Source organism: Accipiter gentilis, chromosome 10 (genome assembly GCF_929443795.1).
Source record: "Accipiter gentilis chromosome 10, bAccGen1.1, whole genome shotgun sequence".
NCBI classification, from domain to species: Eukaryota; Metazoa; Chordata; class Aves; order Accipitriformes; family Accipitridae; genus Astur; species Astur gentilis.
In genome coordinates, this window is record NC_064889.1 from 9751463 (window position 1) to 9773796 (window position 22334).

Consider the following 22334-nt stretch of genomic DNA (forward strand, 5'->3'; position numbering starts at 1 on the left):
ACTGTACCAGCTATGAGGAAGACAGTTAACTCTATCCCAGCTGAAACCAAGACACAATTCATCTTAGTAACAAGACCTTTTAAAGCTGCTTTTGAATGACAATATATCTGGAAATACAATTATTATCTGAGTTTTAACTGTACCATTTCAATTTACACTTGAAGACCCATTTTTTACTAATTCCTCATAATTAGCAAGATAAGCCATATTCTCTAACAATCTATAAAATACTAATCTTTTTGTTAAACAGGATCCAGCTGCAACATAAAATTTTATATGCTGTGTCACAGTACCTGTTTGATATGTCTTTTTATTTAATTTTAAAAGTCTTGCAAAAGTTTGGTAACCAAAAGGGTATCTCCTGATGCTTCAGTGATGTGTTAATGAAGTCATTTACTGTGACATGTTGAAATTGGCTACTGCTTGGCACCAGCTATTTCCAAGAGTCAGTTACCATGCGCATGTGTATGTACGTACAGTCATTTTGCATAAAGGCCAACTGGGAAAAGATTGGAATCTGCCCCAGAATTTTCCCAGATACTGGAAGTGTGAACATAGTGGAAACTGCACAGAAAGCAAGCCTAGAAATTGACCATTCCTTTCAGAAATCCAAACCTACGTGAAGTTCCTACAAGTTATGGCCTTTGGCTTTTAATGAGGAATTAATTTACTTCTCTAAAATGAAAGTTTAGAGCCATATTATCAAATTAATTAGGCTTCATTCCTAGCACTAATCTTGATACAGACTACATACGGGAAAAAGATAAAGACCAATTTTGACCTACATAGTATTTATTCCCTTCTGACATTCTAGTATTTCCTCTTTTAAGCCTCTATATATTGTAGTGGAAATATGCTGTTGTGTTGAATTCACAAAAATAAACCCTTCAGGTAAATAACTTTTTTGCTGAATGTAGAAGTGTTGGCCTGATGATTATTTGCTTGGTGTAGTTAACCTGTTTAATGCCATGAGATCAATTTCTTTGAAAATCACTTCATGGAAATGATAAATGGGAATTCTGTTTAGAAAGAGATTGATGATTTTTTAGAGATAAATTAATGGTAGTTTTGCAGTGAATGAAGCTACAAAAAGCTGACCTGTTTCCAACTTCAGAGACTGTTTTTCACAAAATAAAATGTATTTTTAGCTTGAGAATCTTGTTAAAGTAATTGCCTAGGTTGACTGTTAGGACGCTGTTTAAACAATTCAATAGTGATGGCACTGTAGTTGACTAAGGAAAAATGTAGGATTGCTTTAGATCATATCTGTGTTCTTGTAGACTGGAGGGACTGTATTCAAGGAAAATATCTGGCAAATAAGGATCCCTCTAAAATGCATTGTTCTCAAGCTAATTAGATCCTAAGAGTGAAGGCCTGTGCAAACAGTTTTTCTGTATCATGAAAGAACTGAAACATTTTGCTTAAATGGAAGTATAAGTAAGATGCAGCTACATAAATATTTTTGTTCAGCACCAGGATGAGTGAACTCACCAGGAGTGCACTTTTAAAGCAAATCTCCTGATCTTACCATGCTTTGGTTCATATTATGGAGTGATCTGGGAGCACACAAAGAGGATTCCTTACAGATTAATCCACACCAAAACCTGCACTCCAGGAGTGTACCTAATGTGCTCCAGCTTCTGATGGGTGTTCATCTGCAGAACTAACTAGAACCAGTCCAAAGTAGTGTTCCCACCACTCCCCTCCTACAGAGGCCTGTAGTTGTGTCACTCTGGTGTTTAACACCAAATGTCTCGCTGTGCAGATCTGCTCTTACTGCACTGTAGTACTTCTTATAGTAGATGTAATCTACATCTGATAAATGATGTAGTTATGAGACTCTAACAAGATGAATAGCTGCTAGTGGAGAAGAAGTAGTAGTTAGAACAAATAAAAATATTTTTAGAAGAAGAAATAATAGATTAAATAGAATGAGCTTCTGCTGTCTTTCTCACCCACCATGTCCTTTTAATATAAATTCATAATCTCATGGCAGCTGAGTGAGACCGTGGATTAAATATGAAATTCCTTGTTCTGTTTTCATTATCTGTCACAATACTGCATTGGAGTGTGTACCTGAAACTAAAACCAAAGCAGAAAGAAAAGATGTCTTTTTATTAATCGAATGTTGGGGCCTTTTTCATGCTTATTAAATTTGGGGTACTTATTTTCAGTCTTAAGTGATATATTTAATAGAAATTATTTTTAAAACCAGCAAAGAGTAAAATGCAGTAAAATCCAAAAAGGATATACATCTCTTCCATTGCTTTCAAATTCCTTTGTTGGCATGCCACTTTCTATTACTTTCATTCACATTTTGCTACCATATTGCAAGCAGCACTGACAGCCAGCCTTTATTGTAATAAAGGAGAAGTATTTTTATTAGAAGTTCTATTTAAGACCATGCACATTTGATCTGACTACTTCACAATGCTTTTCAGAGAATTGCATTGCTTCTATTATTTAAGAACTTGGTTGGGATGTCAAGAGCGTAGCCTAATTCCAGGAGCTTAATCCCCACATACTAATATGTTCAGGAATTGCCTTTCTGTTTTTTTACTTACTGGTCAGGACTGGAGACTGCGGGAAATGCCTATATTTTTACAAAAAGTAAATTTAAACCTGTTGAACAAGTCTCTTTTTGCCTTCTTCCTCTGACTGGATTATTTCTTTTCCAGGAGCAAACCTGATAGAAATTGGGAGGTCACTGAAGTTTGGATTACATGTGATTTTTATGGAGTGGAGCAAACTGCCAAGGATCATTGGGCTTGAGCAGATCAAGGGAACCAGAATGATCACGTAAGAATGATGCGTTTAGGCTTTTATGTAACATATCATCTGCTGCTCTTGCCCACTCTTCTCCTGACTATAAAAAAATACCCTGTTAAAAAAGATTGCCTTATTTTATCAAGCATTTTGTGTTTGTATGACTACTAATAAGTAAACTGAAAGTGAACAGAGAGAACCATCTTTTTTTGTTTTAAAAAGTTAATGATTTGGATTTGGTTTGATTTGAATGATTTGGTTTAGTAACAGTGGAAACTACAAACAATTCTTGCCCTTTACGACCCTGCTTACCATCTTATTCCATGATGAGTAGATGATAATCAGTGTAATCACTTTGTATGGTGGTCCATATGTAAGTGATGCATAGGAGATTACAATATGTGTCAAAGCTGATGAAAAAGGGAAAAGTGATTTTTCTGATAGAAAACTTTGCTAAGAGTAGTAAAGATTATGTTCTTCAGATACAGAATAGTTTTGCTACAGACAGACATTTTAAAGCATTGTTTTAAAACATAGCTACCTCAGCATTGTTTTCCTCATTTTTCATAGATGATAAAGAAAACAAGATCGTTATATAGCTCGACATCAGAGATTTAGTGTGAAAAGCAAAGTCTGAAATTCTGTACTTGTTTGTTCTCTATGTACTTAATAAGCCCCTGAAATTCCTTGCTGCCTTTGCTGACCCTCCAGGTTCACCAAGAGACGTACTGGCTGACTGGAAATGTCAGACAAATATCAGAGTATGCCAAAGTGGTTTCTTGTAGGGTCAGATTCCTCCTCTGAACTAATAGCTGTTGTTCTAAAGTATTTTTAATGCCTTAAACATTTGAACTGATACATGCTAAAAAGTATGGAAAAAGCTCAAATTCAACATATGGCGCTCTTAATTTAGTGAAAGTGATTTAGAGATAATGTGAATAATCCTTAATAAGTGAAATTGTGAGTGAAACACTTATCAATCTCATACTCAATTTGCTGAGTTTTGTTTGCTTATAAATATTATACATTTAGTTATTTTCATTTTAAAGTTGTTCAGTGAACAGGGTAGTACACATGCCTCCTAGTCTCGAGATACCAGAATCATGATCTCTCATGTCACATTAACAAGAAGAGAGATTTTGTATGTATTTTTGTTTTCAGTTCTCTAATTTTGCTCAATTTTTTTGTTGAAACATAAGCTGGGAGCCATATATAAAGTCTCCTAAAATAAGCACCGTCCTCATTCTTTGAGTCTGTCCAGCTCCTATTTGGTAAATGGAGCCTCTAAACACACATCCAAGGCATCCCAGGGTCTTATTATACTATCAGTGCTTGGCAATCTTTACTTAACTTTGTAACCTTATAAATGACTTGTTGATGAGCCAGCTGTTAGAATGATCACAATCAGTTAGAAAATTGTGTTCTTTTCCTTTCTGAGAGTTTATTATGACCCAGCAATGCTTGTTCCTGTAGAGAGGTTTGTCTTATGGCAACCATGAAGGAAAGTGTTCCTGATATATTTGACATTGATTTCGATCCTATTGTTTAAAAGGCTTGATTTTAGTTAGATGTCTACAGAATTAGTTCCAGAATTCACATTATCCTAATTAGTTTAGCAGAATAACACAACTCAATGCACTTTCAGGCAATTATTTTACCCTTCAGCTTGCAGCATGATACTAAAGGAAATAGGTCATGTGATTTTTGTATTCCCAGAAATATACCTTGTAGCTGTGCCCTAGTGTCAGAAAATCAAGTGTCTAAATAATGAAAACACTACAGATGTGCATCGTTGCAAATTATGGAAAATGACAGAGACTTCTTTGGCAGCTAGTGTCACTTCTCAGTTTTGTGGCAGGCACTTCCTTTTCAAAAAGTGGATATCACAAATAAAAAAGCAGTGACCTTGATTCATCTTTCTGATGGGACTATTACTGAGGGACTGAAGGCCAGGATTTTTATGCCATTTCTATATTAGTTTTAGAGGAAATACATTGCTGTCTGCAGTGTAACGAAGAAAATGGCTTCAAGAATGGGACCAGGAGGCTAAAGTCCTGGCGCTAAATACTGTCTAATACTATCTAGAAGCTTGGGGGGGGTTAGTGTCTAATTTAAAGCAGAGTTAATAATACTGATCATGCTAAAATCGTGACCATTAATATTACTGGTGCTTCAGAGTTGTGGAGTTGTTCTTGAAAATTTTGAGTGGTACTTTAAGGATGGCATAAAGTCTAAAGAGGGAGGCTGATCCTTGCAGCCACAAAGCGTGATGTGTTGCATTGCATGGAACGGACTGGTGTATATCCCAGGGTCCTTATTTCCAGCCCTGTGATTTGACATTTGGCTGTATGAAAATGCATACAATACAAGAGTGCATTGCCAAGTGGAGCATGTGATGAAGTTCCAGCCTCTCAGTGACAGACACAAAGTTGAATGTAGCTCAGAGTGACACAGGCAACCCCCAATCTAGATGCTAGCCATTGTTAGCTTTCAGCTGGTGGGTTGCATGTCCAGCTAATGAAGAGCTGCCATTTCTCTAGCTGCATTGAGCTGGGCCTTGAAGTTTTGCAAACATAGCAGTGTTTATTCTGTGTTCCCCACTCTCTACTTTTCACTTTTGCAAGGAATGCTAGTTGGAAACCAGGACACTTGCCTGTATCTTTTAAGACTTTCCATTATTTCTAACTTCTTGCCATAGAGGATAGTGGCTTGGTTTTGGAGGTGAAGCATTTAGGTGCCAGGTTCCTACATATTAGGTTCTGAAATAAATATTTTACTAGTTTTACTTTTTATAATATGTTACTTTTCGATTCCTGTTACAATTTTGCTTACTTTTTATAGAAAATTTATTTCTAGACTAAAGGTCATACTGTAGATTATATTGTAGACCCAAAATAGCTGATTTTATCACATTTTCTTTCTCCCCTGTTTCAAATAAAACCTTCTACAGCTCTGTAGCAGTGCTTTTTACTAATGAGAGCTATTGCCAGGCTTCTTTCTTACAGCACTTTGTTAGAAATGTGCCTAACGTACAAAAGTGATGCCTTACTGGGCTTTCATCACTTCTTAGCCAATTTCACAATTAGGATCAGTATTTTATTTGGAGCTCTGTAATTCAGTTCAGAGATCTCTAATTCTCAAGGGGGGCTGTTCACAAGGGGAAAAAAATCAGTTTCCATACAGACTTGTCTTCAAATTCCTACATAAAACACTAACTTAAAAGAACAGTGTTGTAACTGAGATGGGATATGAATTATTTGTCTGTAACCTGCTAGAAGTTTAAAATATAGCACCACTATAATAAGTAAGCCCAGATGTCTTCCTTTTCTCATTAAGATTCTGTTTAGACATTTGTAGAATTCCTTTGTTTTGGAACAGTTTCATCATATCTCTCCTTCTATAGATCATTTGGTACAAGGATCAGACAGAATATTACCAAAAGCCTATTCATATGCAATAGACTTGTGCTTCTAAAGAAGAGCTGAAATTTCTTTGATGTTTTCAAAGATGTTAGCAAATTCTGCACCATATTGAGTGCTCTTTGTGTGCAGGTAAAGAATTCAACAGCTTGTGGGAGTGCTAATTAGAGCTAATAATAACTTCAATGACCTGCCTTGGCTTTAAAATGCCTGACAGGAATTATCCTGCCCTTGAAGGATAGAGATTTTGTTTCTTTGCACATGTCTGATTAGGGACGCTCGTGCCTTCATGTTTCTGTGTTTAGTGATCACACACAGTTAACTAAGTGGGTGTTTGTGTGTGAATGAAAGAGAAGTGGGTGGTGTTGGGGAATCAAGAAGAAAAAAGGCAAAAAGATCTTTCAAAACTACTACACCAGAATTCCATTATTAGAGGGATTTCTCTTGTAGGCTAAATAGCCCTGTTAAAACCAGAAATAATAATAAGAAAGCAATTAGAATACAAATTGGATTATTCATAATTAAACCTTTTCTGTCTAATTTTGGTACTTTTTCCATGGTTAGTTTGCTGAAATATGTACAGAGGGTCTGAGGAAAATGAAAGCTTTAATTCGAGCAGGTACCCAAAAAGCTCTGAGGTACAAGACTTTTATTTTATCTGGCTAATAGGTTGCTGATGGTGCAGAACACAATTGTATTTTAAAGAAGATTGCCCTAGACCTTTCCAATGTAAATATTATTAACACTAGCCAGAAAAAAAGAAATACAATCTTTTATGAGCTGTTATTGGAATGATAAAATAGGTTTTTTTTCTGACTTCTCTTTCTTTTACTAAAGTGATTTTTGGAAATCAATCAATTAAATTGGGGGGGGGGGGGGTGTCTTTAAAATTCTAACAGAGCCGGGAATTACAAATAATGTCACTGTAGTCATACACAGAAAAGCAAAGATTAAATTCTATTTACTCCTACACAACAATCAGTACAGAATGCTTCACAGAAACTGCTGGAATTAAACCAAAGTTTTAATGATGTAAATGACATCAGAATCTGGTCACTGTAATCTTTAGGATTTGAGAGGAATTTTTAGAAAAAAATCAACAAATTAATATGCCTGGACTGAATGTGAGAAGTGTCTTCCACTGTTTTGTCAGCTCCAATAATGCTATTACTAATGCTTACTCCTTTGTAAACTGTGTAATATTTTAGGTTTTTTTCAAATGCTATTATTCCTAAATTATATGATGGGAAGCCTGATAAGGTAGACTGCATTTTATTTTTTGTTTTTTAAATTGAGGATAAAAACTTAAAGTTACCAAAAAAAAAGGAAAAGAAAAAAAGGACAGACTCAATGGTTAGCGTCTTTAGTTCCTAACTAGACATTTGGTTTCAGTGCTGCCTGAGCAACTCTAAGCAGAATTCTGCCCCATCTCATTCCTGACCTCCTGTAGTCCCCATCATTGTCCTAGCACAGCTGGTTGCTTAGCTGAACAGTGAACAAGATCAGGGAGCTGATCCACCTAAAAAGTAGGATCACCAGCAAAAAATGGGATTATTTTTCGACTGGATCAGTTTCCAAGCTCTTTTGCTACAAGCAGCTATACTGGCACAATGGAGGGGCTTATGAAGTACCTGCAGTGGTGGCCTGAGGCAAGGGCTGCTTAAGTTGTTAATGGCACTAAGTGTGTAATGAACTACAGCCTTTCCCTTTGACTTTAAAACATCTGCCATCATTGAACACTGGTTAAGTACAAAACACAAAAATCAGGTATTTGAGGCCTTGATTTTCCTGAGAGCTGGACAGATGTGGAAGGTCACCCCTTCTATTAATATAAATATTTGGGTTTCTGTTAGATTCTTAATTTGGCATAACTCATGTCCTTAGTCTCATTTTGGTTATACTGTTAAAGGGCATTCTAAAAATCAAAGAGCAAAGAATATTCACATTTGATTGCCTTATTCTGGTCAATTAAGCTTGCTCAAGAACAGAGTTATGGGCTGAGGGACTAACTTGCTGCACAGCAAGAAGGAAAATGTTGGTTTACAGCGTTTTCCAACTACCCACACCATTGAAGAGTGTACAATATACAATCAAGGTAGAAATTTCCGGACAGTGTCAGCTCACAGAAAATCCATGGGGAAATTTGCTACCAGCTTTAATAAAAATTGATTTTACTTAAAATAATTGCAATCATAATTAATTTTACTTAAGCTAAAATCAAAGAATATTTTAATGAAATAAAGGAATATCTGAAACACACAATCTTATATCTGGAAATATTAGGGATCCAAAGATTTCTGTAGTGCAGCAGTTAAGTTGTGCGGCTGTGTTTACTTTGAAAAACAAAAATACAGGTAGTCAGTAGCTGAATTGTTACTTAAAGTAGATTACTGACTAACTGTAAAAGAAGTCTCCGATCACTTGTTAAAGACCCAAGACTCACTTGTTCAGATTACTCTGGACTTGGTATGTCTAAAGAATGTCTAAAGAGGAGATCAGAAGTAATGATGTGCTGGGGTTGCAGAGTGCTAAATGCTGATCGGATGCATACGTTGTGAGAAGTCCTTCTGAGCTCAGAGTAGCCAGTCCCTGAACAGATGCAGTGTAACTCTCAGATGTCTCAGAATTTGGTTCCCTTCTGCACATCAGGATTATCATATTCGAAGTATCCAAAGCCAGAAGTGATTTTTTTTTTTTTTTTTTAAAGACAGCTTAAGAACTAACATTGATACTTCATAGATGGAAAGTCACTAATAATTTAAATATTTCTGGTAGGCCCATAAGTATGAGTATAAGTATGATGGTATTCAGGGGAGGAACATTTCACTTAAATGAATGGCTAGATACATCTTAAGGCCATGCAGGTATCCTCAATGGAATTCATTTACTAGCACTTAATGTTTTGTAAAGGTGAAGATTTTTTACAGATACACACAATCTTCATAAACTGGACCAGAAAGACAGAAAAATGAACAGAATCATAAGAGAAAAAAACAAACAAATCTAATGTGCAAATCCTATGAATTTACTAAAATTCCAGAGATGTGTTTGGGAGAAGGGAGGAGCAAAGATTCTTCTTGGATAGAATAATATGTCACAATCCTGCTTTTATTTTTATTCGCTGAGAACCTTTGTGGTAATTGTGTTCATTTCTGCTACCTAAAATTCCATATAGAAGAATACAGTGTAGTCAGCAGCCCTCCCCATTGCCACTTAATCTGAGCTATGACTTAGGGAGATTAAAATAGTAAGCAGCACAACTGTCTATTTTGGGAGCTGGATCAAAGACTGTAAGTTTTGTCTATTTGCTTCAGTTAAGAATCTCCATTGCATTCTGTCCTGTTGACAATACCAAGCCAGAAGGTGCTGAGAGACACTTTCCTTGCTGAAGTTTCTTAGAAAAGTTACTGTTCCTTTAAATTAACATATTAAAGTAAACGATCACATTATGGTTACATAACATGAGAGAAGAGACCAAGGCTATTAAATGACTTGCATGAGGATCATGCAGAGCTCCTCTTTCCAGGAAAGAGTGCAGAGATTGCTATTGGGATGGAGGTAGAGTTCTGGCAGAGAAGAAAAGCATATTAAGTTTTTGGAAAGGGTGAATCCTAAAGGTATATGTGCCCTAGGAAAGATGTGGAAACCTCCCAATGCTCTCTATGGCACAAACTATTCTACTGATGTAGAATGGAGGCTGAAGATCACTAATTCATGTGTAGTAAGAAAAACCTCACGTTTAGTAAGCATTCTATGTATATTTGATGGTATTTGGAATGTTATTTATTAGCCAGAAGAATGACCTTGCTGTGCTCTAGAGAGCAATATGTACAGGTCAACTGGAACCAGCTGGAATACTGTCTTTTTAGTGAAGGCAATGCCCAGATACTCTCACTGTTACATTGCAGAGTACTGTAGTGTGCAAGCAAGCTTGAGGATAATGAAGTACTTACTACCCAGTATGAGTAAAGATGGCAGAATTGCAATCGTAGTACTCAACAAAACACAGATGAGCAATTTCAGCACTGCATGCTGACATATTTTGTTTAGGAACCTCTTTAGGGCCTTATTGGGCAAGCTATAGGCAAAGATTTCTGATACAAACACCTCACTTCAGTATCTCGGCTTTCACGACTCTTTGATGTCATCTACTAAGAAAGCAATGATTTATTATGTTCTGTTCAAAAAACTGTTCCCAATTAAAAGAACAAGCTTTAATTTCTATTCCCAGGTAAGCAGAAGGTAAGCATGATGGAGATAAAGAGCACAGTAGATTTTTAGATGATGTGCCAACTGGCTTTCTGTGTAGTTTCTAGCACTGCAGAGGTCCAATCACTAATGCTTTATGCTGGTAGCTGAGCTTTTTATGTTACCATTCTAAGTTCCCTTCTTTCTTTTGGGTCTGGACTCTAATTTTACAACCTGCCTTGCTCATTTCTGCACTAACAGAAGAGCAGGCCAGAGAATTAACTGTAAATCTAGTCACAGTTCCCTCCATTTGCTCTGTACTCTGGAGGGAGGAATGCATCCTGTCCATTAAACTCTCTACTGCTTCTTGAAAAATATACAAAAACTACTTTGGGTTTACTTTCAAGTGTCAGAAAAGGCTTCATTTTTCTCCTAGTTGCAGTTGGTCCTTAACCTGAACAGCAGACTTGGGGAATCCTGCACAGATATAGTCTGTGAAAGTCTTGTTCTTGATGGTGAATCTCTGCTCTAGGTCATGCTGCATCCAGCTTACTCCCATTTGCATAAACACATGAAATGCAATTAGGGCTGTCAAGTTTCCTTGTAGTTTAGCCAGGCACTGTTGTGTAGGTGGCAATCTATATTTGTCATAGACATAAGCTATTTTAGTCAAGATCAGTTATGAAATCGTACAGATGTTTGAAAGGTCTGAAAACTGCTGACTAGTGAATTGCAGAAGAGTGATATTGCAGCATTAATAGGGACTGGAGTCTAGGATTAGACATTAAAAAAGAATTTAAGTAGCTACTAAGGGCTTGATTCAATATCTGTAGAAGGCTTTTGGGATTCTTACATAACGTAATTCAGTAAGAAAGATGCATAGCTTACAAATGATGTATCTGACACAATAAACTTGTGGCTAAACCTTTTCCACATGTCCTAAAAACATTGTTAATGCATACTGTTATTTCTTCCTCACGGTTTGGGCACTGAAAGCAATATATTGCTTCAGTAAGAGTAATCAATTTCAGAAATGCAGTAGCTTTCATGTCTTTCTGAAAATAATAATAACAGTTTTAAATAGCATCCATCATTCTTAGAAGTGATTAAACTTTTTAAAAAAATTCCTTGGAAAGTTGTAAGCTCTGGGGTGAAAGTATTGCCTGAATAATATCATTCCAAATATTTTGTTTGTAGTGAATAAAAATTGCCCAAACAATACCCCCTTAAAAATAAGATGAAAGTTTCTCCCATGTCCCCTCCCTTCCTATTGCCAGCCCCTAAAAATGAAACCTTGAAGGCATTGGCACAGTTGTCTTAAGTTAAAAGTACAAGTGACATAAATATGAAAACTAGCAATTCTACTTCACCACAACACAGAAAATAATTAACTGGAAATACAACTAATCAAAATACTACTTTCTTAAATCATAAATATAATTTCTTAACATGCTTTTTGTCTGAAAGCCCATATAATTTTATTATTAGTATTTTTATAACAACTCCTAGAATTCCAATCAAAGGTCAGTTCTGGACAGGTTTTAGGCTGAAGTCATGACAATTGCTTGGACAATAAATTAATTAGACAATGAATTGCCTGGTAAATAAATCAGAATGTATTTTGGTAGTTTTTCACTATAGTTTTATTAGTAGTATAACTAAGGAACACACACACCCCTTCCACCCTAGTTTAGCAGAATCCCTAATTTGAGTGGCTTTTGGAAATGCAGATTGGCAAACATGGAGTTAAATCTTAATTGATGTCCTCCAACATCTCTTATGACCCATTGTTGCTGAAAGGGAGAAGAGTGGTGCTTTAAAGGCTGAATAAAATCCTTCAGTCAGATACTACAGATTATTTTCAGACTGAGATGCATTAAGTAGAGCCACAAGTGATTTAATACACACAAGATTTTAAAATGAAAACTTTGATCTCAGCAGTGTTTCTATATATTTGTTTACAAATTTAGCATTAAGATATGGGAAAACATGCCAGTGTAGAAGATTTTTATGGGAGTTTGTCAACTCCAGAGGCAAAGCAATATCAAACGTGTATGTTTTTCTTCTTGTCTTTGGACCTGCTCTGTCATCATCTCCCCCATGTTTCAGTACTTTCCTCTGTATGTAGTCTCCATCAGTTTCACTTACTGAGTAAAGCAATATGCAAAATTAGAAAATGGTATTTGGATCAAACATTTCAAAATAGCAGAAATTTTTTAGGGTTTCTCTAATGAAAATTGATCTTTCAGATGGGACATGCTGGTTTTATGCCAGAGAGCAATATGTCTTTAAACACCTTCTCCACTCATTCAAATTTCTAGATTTCTTTTTCATCATTTCCTTTCTGTTATTTACCTGATAGTTATTTGTTGCACTTGGAGCAACACCATGAAGTCTGAAGGCCAAGCAGGAGCCCAGATATAAACAGTATTGTTGGTAAAAGATTCAAATGGATTTTACTGGACTGGGCAAGCAAATGGGAGAGGGCAAGAGAATGTCTGTGAGTATTTTTAGGCAACAGCTCCCGTTTCCACAACCATGAAGTAACCATGTTTTATTAGAAGCATTTCAGCACCAGCAAAAGTTTTCATTGGCTAGTCATAATGGGTATGTGTAAGGGTGTGCAATCCTTCCTGCACTAATGTGCAGTTGATGCTTCCTGGGAATATTAACAATTTTAACAATTTTTAATTTATTTTTTTTAATTAAAAGGAAAAGGCAAGAAAGATGTCATAGTAATATAACTTAAAAACCAGTACATTTTTCTAGAAGAAAGGCTACAAAGTATGAAGGTGATAATTTTTTTTACTTTGACGATAGACATTAAATTTTTTTTTGCAAGAATTGTAATTCACATTTGGCCTATTGCCAAAGAAGTGAACTTTATCACCCAGTCTTGGCATGTGCAGATAGATGGCCCCTTCTGTCTCTTTTGCTAGTTATTGCTTATGTTGCCAGGAAATCTTAATCATGCTGCTTGGAAGTGGCTGCTGGCCCATCCACCTGCTGCCAAGCTATTCCACTGTATAAGGAGTCCAAGTTAACTTCAGCAAACAGTCTCTTAGCTCTAGCTAACATATAGGAAAAAGGTCACTGTGCTAAGGCCACCCTAGGGGACCATATGGTGTTATGAGCTACCTCATAAATATTGCACTACTGTTGATGCAACCCTATTACTAACCCTGAAGCTCCACATGGATTGGGCATAACTATGTTTTCCAAAATGAAATGTGCAATATAAACCTAGAGTGAACCACAAAATAAGCAGAAAAGAAAAATGTTCTTTTTAATAATGAATGTTTTTATTGATAGTTATTTTCCATTAAAATTATACATGTATATTAATAAAAAACTATAACCTTCCCGAGTTTGAGAGAAAAAGGAAGAAAATCAGTTAAGCAATTAGATTGCACTGCCACATTATCAAGAAATGTTTTGTATGTTCAAGTTTCTCAAGTGTCATATGAGTTCAACCACTATTCATACAGTAGCGGTCAGTAGACTGTAATGCCTAAGTCAAGTGAATTACAATTCTCTAGTGAATTTAATCTCCTCATTAAGATGTTCAGTCACTTGCATTAGTAGAAATATTGAAACTTGTTTCATGCATGGATAGTTCCTTTGTCAATTGAGTTCCCATTATTGTCTCTTCATGGGAAAACCCAAATGGTCTTCAATTAGACTACAGTTATATTTTGGACTCTGTGGTGAAAATTTATGTCTGAAATAATATTTGTAAATTTTTGCAGGTGCCGAAAGGAAGAATAACTGGTTTAGATTTTAGAAATTTTGATAGAATTCTAAGACTCTTGAGAGCATTGCAAATGCTGTGTACACACACAGTATTTCTGAAACACAGCCACTCAGAATATGGCAGCAAATACATTTGTAGAACTTTTCCTAACAATAGCATAATATAGATCATTAGTGTAACTGGTTAGTACCCTAACATCTGAACTTTCAAATTCCAGGACTTCTTGGACCAGTATTTCAGCATGTCGTAAAATTTAGGTCCTCAATCCCTGTTTAAATGGTCTAACTAGGAGTGACCTGAGTTTCAAGGTCAGTGGTGATGCACAAACTCCACTGGAGTAAATTAGAAATACTCTAATGTTTTTTAGTTTTGTTTCTATAGGCTGCAATCATGGTATATTTGCGCATATGATGAAGAGAGAGAGAAAGAGAATAATTCCCTTCAGTAATTTTTTGATCCAATTTAAATACAACTTTATAGAGAGAAAGAGGTATCAAATAATAAATTCCTACATGTCTTCTGAAAATCAGCAGCTGGATAGAGAAGAAAGACCCTTGTAGTAACACATTTGCTATTGCATTAAGATAGGGTTCAGGTAAACATTTAATTCTAGCACCTTGCTTATCTATAAAGCTTAGCTGTTACCTTGCATTCTGGCTGTCATTTGGAGACAACCAACTGCTCATCAGACAGGGAAACTCATAGAGGCTGGCTTGTGCTTGAGTTCAACTCCTGCAGGCATTGTGGATGCAATTGGCTCAAAGCATTTTGTCCTGGAATTTGATCTTGTTTGAGCACTGATACCAAACACAGGAGAGTAGTAGTTTCCCACTTGGTGCAGTGAGCAGCCCTGGGCCAGCTACTACCTGATCTATGAGCCTGTCTGCACTAGGTAGTCAATGGACACAAGCATACCCCTGAAACAGTCACAGCGTGTACGCAGAGCAAGGCAAAAAAGGCTACAAACATGAGGAGGTGACAGTAGTGCAGGGCTGGGGAGAGAGACCATGGAGTGGATCTCAGACTGAGGAGGGTCCTAGCAAGGGTTGTATAAGGTATTTGAGGAAGCTAGAGTGTGCTGGATCATCCATGGGTACCATGGGGGACACTAAGTCATGGGGTAATTCAGGAATATATACATGCTGTAGAGATGGGGTGAAGGAACTGAGAACCTTAGGACAGGAATGTCATGGAAGCACAGCTGGAGTTTGGGACATGAGGAGTTTAGGATATGTAGGATCTAAGTGACTGGAAACTGAAATTAGTTCTGCTGCTCATGGAAGTGCTCATCTTAAATTCAGCTACCCATCAAACCATGGTTTGTAAATAGCGCACAACTTATGAGATACTTAATTTGTCTACCTGAGGAGAGTGAAAGGCTGAGTGTGTTCCAGTTGAGTTTGAATGTTAGTTACTTTGAACATTGAGTTAGATGTTTTAGCCAAGGAGTTTCAATCACAGGAACAGATTACTGTGCCATTTTGTTCCATGAAAGGAATTGAGTTTGATATCTTAGCTTTCTGTCTATGCTGGAAAATTGTAATTTTCTCTCAAACTAGAAGTAAGACTGGATTACTAGTATCCTGTGAGCTTGTTGGCCTTAGTCTGTGTTCTGCCATTTATTATAAACCCAAATCACACAGAATTAATGGAAAGTTAAGGCACAGATTGTTATTACACTGAATATGCTTCAAGGAATTAAAAGGAAGGTCTTCTCTAAATTTTTAGTATTTATTGTAGACTTTAAAGAAATGTTACATAGTGAAAGTGATATTCACCTTCAATGTCAAAGGTAACCACCTCATCATCTTAGCTGACTTTATTTCCTCTACCTCTGCAGTTTAAATGGCCTTTGAATCTTCTATGGGTTTTGCATTTCTAATAGTTTTTCAGCTTCAGGTAGAAATTATTTTAGTAGTTTTTCAGATGTGATATGTTATATTCCATGCACACTGCATTTTACTGAAGAATTTTATCGAGGCTTTGGAGGATTTGATATACCCAATGCATCTTTTATGTCTCCATAATACAATTGAGGAATAAAAAAAACATAACAGCTATTCAAATTTCTGTATAATCCATTCCCATGGTCTATGTTACAATTTTAAGGTGTTAGCACTGTAATACTTAAAACATAGCAGAACTGGATGACAACTAAGATGCTACCTTCTCTTTTGGGCAAAAAATGTCTGGCTCAACTGCCAGCTGTGAGACTGTCAAGTAAAAAGTGCTAGCTCAACAACACACATTTTCATGTCGACTACTGTATAATTCTGCTCTGCACAATGAAGTAGAAAAATAGAATATATTCCCACCTAATTTTATGTTTCCAGCAGAAGAATAAAAATAAATAAGAGCTTATGTTGAAGTATTTTTCACATGCTTTTAGAAAGAATCGTCTTGGCTCAACTTCAGGGATGTTATTTTTAGGTGTTTATTTCTGGTCTTTTTCTGGGATGCTGCTTTTAGATAATGAACTCTTGCCAAAAAATGCCAAAATTATTTCCTGCTATATAAATATACAAGAAAACCATGGCATTTCAGAAACACTCCGTGGCTTTTTAAGAATAACCTCTCTGTGTTTTAAATGTGACGTTGTGTTTGCTTGGTAATGCAGTCCATCTTATTCTACATAATTAAGTATAAAATAAGAACCTATAATATGTATTTATGTACACAACTTGAACAAAAGGATTTACATACACCTATCTACAGTGATTTACGTGCTGCAGTCTAATTCCTACAAATTCTTTTCTTTAGTAATGTGATTTCTTTTACTGTGTAGGTGGATAGAAAGATACAGAGAAAATTGAAGCAGAGAGTTGTTTATTTGCTGGGTACAAATAAATGTGAAGGACTTTCACACAGTGATTGTTCTTTTAGAGGATGGTTCCCTTGTAGGCAATTGCTTGTGCTAAAATTACATGCCAGACGCTCAGCTTTGAGAAGGTTTTCTAGATCCTTATAGTTGTACAGTTCATGGCTGCAGTTCCTGCTAAAGCAAGAACAAGCAAGCTCCAAGGTAGAAGGATATTCAGGTAAAATATATATTATGCTCACTGAAAGCTGTCTCCACTTTACAGTGTTAACAGGCCTCTCATGTAGGCCTAAAAACTTCACTGGCCTTCCTTGGTGAGGACAAATGCTTTATTGGCATTTGCATGCGCCATTGTGGCAAACAGATTTGCCTCATTGAGAAGTGAAATGAGGAAAACGACTCCCTGAGGTTACTAGGTGTGGCAAACACACTGGAGCTAATTTGGGGAAAGACAGAACTAGCTGAGCTATACTGATGAATTAAATGGTAAGAGAAATAAGGCAAAGTTTTGAGAACAGGGAATTACATTATCTTCTGGACAAAGCTGGTGTGGCTGAGCTTGGATTGGGGAAGGAGAACAAGGGAGTAAAAGGTGCAGAAATAGGCATTAATGTAAATGGATGGTTGGAATTAGAGTTGCACCGATTTAAAACTGACAGGAGATGAGGGTCTGAATATAACATAATAGAATATCAGGGCCCTTACCCTTGTAACTGCTCTCTGTAGCAGATCTAGTTAGGTTGTGGATAGCTTCTAGAAGAAAACACAGTAGACTTTTTTGTGTTTTTAGAAATGTACCTGCTCTGCTTCTTAAATCAGCCTCTCGCTTCAACAGTGCTAATGCTGCTAGTGCTAATATGACACGTGACCTATCTTTGTGGCCCACAAACAGGGTTTTAAGCTGTAGAAGCAATGAGCAAACAAGTGAAGTCTGTTGATATAGGAGTACGAGGTCATGAGGGGAAAGGGGGATGGAGACAGTGAAGTGACTGACCTTGCTATAAATGGTGCCACACATAGTGGGGGTAGGAGAATGTGAGCTGACATCAGCAAGACCTGTGACCGTAAAAGCATGGGGGTGCAGTGAGTTCCTCTTTCTGCCTTGTGTTTGCATCTTCAGGTGAACTAAACTTTAAGCACACAGTGGAGTCCGAATATATCTGGGCAAAGATGATGTGAGAAGCCTCAAACTAAAGTTAGTGCTCTGATTTTTGGTTCTGTCAAAAATACAGAATTTGATCAAGGTTTCTAAATAGCTTACTAAGGTTCAGCGACTGTTACGGATGTGCAGGCCTTGCTGACTGGTAAGCCATGCCAACTTATGGCATTAATTGAAATTTACAATTATAATTGTGTTTTCATTCAAGGATTTTATATTGTTCAAAATCAAACCCAAGGGGAAGTTTAATGTGCAGAATCAAAGAAAGGTGGTCCTGCCTCCTATAGATTGAAATCACTGTGCCTATTACATATAAAGTGTTTTTATAGCAAATGGTTTCTAAAACTGTTAATACAAATCAACATAAATGCAAAACAGCTACTGAAAGAGGCCGTACTTCTGTGAATGTGCATATCTTGCTTTATTTCCAGCTAAGGAGAAAGCTACATTTATCCCCTCCAGATTTAGAGTATTAGAAATGCAGTTAGATAAGAAGGAAAACTAATGCTTACTATGTATGGCTCAACAATGAGTGAAAACGTGGAATTGTCTTTGTCAATCACATTAGAGAGGATTTAAGAAATGCAGTTGTGTGATGCACTGACATACTCAACAGTCACACAGATATTGACATAATGTGCAGTGTCACAAATGCATAGAAAATGGTTGTACAACCATGTAAATGATAAAGATCATCCACAGTACTTCTCTACAAAACATACTGCAGGTGTATCTCTTTCACTCAAAGTTATTCATCATACTTGAGGTAAAAGGCAGCCTACATTAGACAACTCAGAAAATGAAAGCTTAAACACTGTCAAATAGCTAGGAATTTTTATTCATAGTAGGAGACTGAATCTATTTTATACTTATTTATACTTCCAGCCCAAGAAGATTGTAACTGATATCAGTTGAGTGTATATTTTCAAACTAATACATTTTTAAATTAGCTTCAGCAGAAGTTTTGTTAAAGGTCAGATTACCTTAAGTCTATAGTCTCAGAATGTATAGATTTCCACTGAGAAATGTTTGTTGTAATTACAAACAACTATATTTTCCAATAAACATAGACAGTTGTAAATGCCACACTTTAAGGGAACATAACACTCAAAAACCACCCAAATCCCAACATGCTGATCACCAGACAGCCAATACTACTGAATTTTTACAGCATAAACATTTCAAAAAAAGTTCACGTTCACTATTTATGTTTGATAGGGTATTACCTTTTTTCTTTCCTCCGTATGTATTTGCTGGGCTGATGATACAAGAAAGCAACAAAAATGGGAGAAGTTGCAAACTTTTCATTTCTTCTTTCTCTGAATGAGAGTTGGGGAATGCACTGCTAAATTCTGCCAAAGATGGGAAAAGGATAGAATTATCAATCCTTTGCAAGAAATTCTTTGCCCATTAATCATTAACCTTGAATTCTTCTGCCCACCGCTCCAATCTTTCCTTTTATGGAAGTGAAAATGGAATTTGCCTGTTTCCAACCTCTTCTTTTTTATTTTATGCCACTTGTGGCAGAAATAATTTGGAACTGGATCCTCCTACCTTGCTCAACAATGCTTGACTCTGAACACAGCAGACTTTAGGGTGTTTGTTCTCTGAAATACTGCTAAAGGCCATGGGTAGCCAGCTCAAATTTGATTGGTCAACAGCTCAGTTTGAACACATTGCAAAATAACTGCTGAAGGTTAATCTAAATATTTCATTAACATAGACAAATCCTAGTAAGGGAAACATCAAAATTCCACATATAAGAAACACTTCTCTTATTTCAGTAATAAAATTGATACCAGATTTTGGATAATCACAAAATGTTTTCTTTCAAATTAAGTGAACAATTTTTACCACATAAGAAATTTACTAATGAAGCACAATTAACCAACATCTCTTTCCACTTCTGGTAAAACAATCATAAGCAAGTATATGTAGTAAATGTAGGAGTAATTTCAGAGGAAAAGTTATTACTAATATGGTATGTTTTATATTGGAAATCAAAGCAGAATCTTAGTTATAGCAGTGTGTGTAAATGCCACAATGAACAGGTGCATACTGCAAAGTGTGGTAGGGCAAAATATAACTCTAGGATAGGCAGTATTACCGCTAAGTGGGATCTCACACATGAGCAGGACAAAATGCTGTCCTCCAGGCCTTGTTAGCATCAGTCTGGAGCATCATACTTTTCCCACACACGTCAATGTTCTTGAGAAATACCCTAGCTCATTTGAAAGGAACTAAGTGCCAATTATGATGTAGCCATGGCAGCACAGGCCTTAGCACGGGCTGCAAATTGACCTACATTTTCATTGGATTGCTAGCTTATGTGGGTTAATGTTGCCAACCTCCACCACTATCTGCATACTTGACCTAGTATATAGTTAGTCAGATAGGTCTATACTATCCCTCACTTGTATGCTTTGACAGCATTGCAGAATTTTCCTTAGAAATAGGTCTCTGGCACAGTAAACTTTCTCCCAGGCTCTGAATGATTAAGAAGCCCTCATGTGCTCAAGAGGGGGTGATAGTGTAAATTCTTTGCTAAACTTAGTTTGTTAAGGATTTGCTCTTAGTAATAGCAAATAGAGACAATATTTTAAGAACTCTAGAACTATCTGTGTCAGACTATGACTGAAACAGCACTTGTAAACTTGAAAAAGTGTATTTTGAGTATTCAGTGACTCTTGGGTTTTTTATGAAGCCTCTTATCGTAATTACTAAATCTAGAATGTGTGAGATGATAGCCATACCATCCCATCCTGAGGAATTTGTCATTGTTCTATCGTTTTTATAATTAAGAACTATTTTGAAGTGTCCCAGCTAAAAGATTTTCTTTCTTTCAGAAGACAGAGTCTCATAGGACCCATATGCCATAGCAGAACTGGTATGTTAGGCTACAAAAAAAAATGTATTCTCAGCAGGGAAACTCTGCTGTCATGTTTGATGCATCGTTTTGGCACACAAGAACATGCTTCATGGAGAGTGGCCCATGGTGCTGGATGTTGCATGAATAAAGGAGAAAAACACAGATCACTTCCTTTCCCTGCTCACTCCAAAGAGCTTTGAGTCTAGGATACAGCAGACAGCTAAAAGACTCTACTAGCAATCTCTAAGGTCATAGCAGTCACCACAGTTGGTACTGATCTTGGCACACCAACATCTAAAGAGTTGTCAAGACTGATTGATCGGAGTGTGTGTGTGAATGTGTATTAATAAAGAAGGAATACAGAAACTGAAACAATATGATCAAATGACTGGCTGATAAATACTCTTCGCAGCAGTATTTTCAATGGATGTGAGCAAGAAGAGGAGACAGGAGACAGAACTTGGACAAGAATTTAGGCTGTGATGGTAGCCAGGAAATGCTGTATTTTAGCAAAGTTAACACTAGTGGAAATTACTGGTGTGACTTAGCACAGCCTTGCAGTGAACTTAGAAAAATGTAAGCTGAAGATGATGTGAAGATTACAGAACTGACTGACAGGTTGAATGGTGATACAAGCCACAGTAATCAAGAAACTAGAGAGCGTTTAGGGGAGAAAGTTTATAAGCTCTATTTTCTGCAGACAGGAATTGTTATGGAATAGGACAGTAGATCTGTCAGGTACAGAACAGGCTGTTGGATCTTTGTGAGGAGATTGCCTGGAAAAAAAGACTATAGGGATCAGCCTTTGGATTTACTTCTCACTAGAGAGCCCATGTAGGAAACCATAATGGCATTATGAGCGTCTTATGAAGGATTGCTTAAAGTGGTAAGAGGAAAATGGGAAAAGAATGAGCTGCAAAAGGAGGAGGAACCTGCCTTCCTCCCTGCTATCTGCATCACTTTATTTGGCAATCCTGCATCAGTCATTGCTAGTATTAATTTGCCTTTTCAGTGTTGACAGGCTATCAGCAATAACAGTGAGAGGGCTAAGCAGTGTTGTGGGAATAATTGTACAGCATTTGAACGAGATTCCACAGTGTGTATTCAAGACAAGTTTATGTAGCACAAAATTGCATGCTATGGCACATTAGTCCACAGAGAGCAGACGCAATGGTGTTCTGGAGGAAGGAGCTGCTCCCAATGGCCTCTATAGCGTTGTCACACAATGCATTTTCAGAGTGTAGATTTGTCAGGGTTTTTTTCCCTAGGTCTCTTCTCCATTTGATTTACATGAGTAATTCCAATTACCTTTATTATCTACTCATAAAGAAAAGAATGGCTCTCCTGCAATGTAATGAATG

General features: G+C 36.7%; 1 protein-coding gene across 2 annotated transcripts in view; it reads right to left on the bottom strand.

Moving 5' to 3' along the window:
* The window catches only part of LIPC (lipase C, hepatic type), a 64605-nt gene extending 45054 nt beyond the window's left edge, over nt 1-19551 (bottom strand). The window contains exons 1-2 of one of the 2 annotated variants that reach the window (XM_049812233.1): nt 19331-19551; nt 17651-17698 (exon numbers count right to left, since the gene is read on the bottom strand). In XM_049812233.1, coding sequence (XP_049668190.1) covers nt 17651-17698; nt 19331-19412 — 130 coding nt within the window. In that variant the 5' untranslated portion in view covers nt 19413-19551. The remainder of the gene's footprint in view (nt 1-17650; nt 17699-19330) is intronic. The other variant, XM_049812235.1, reaches the window with a different exon arrangement.
* Between the last annotated feature and the right edge of the window lie 2783 nt (nt 19552-22334).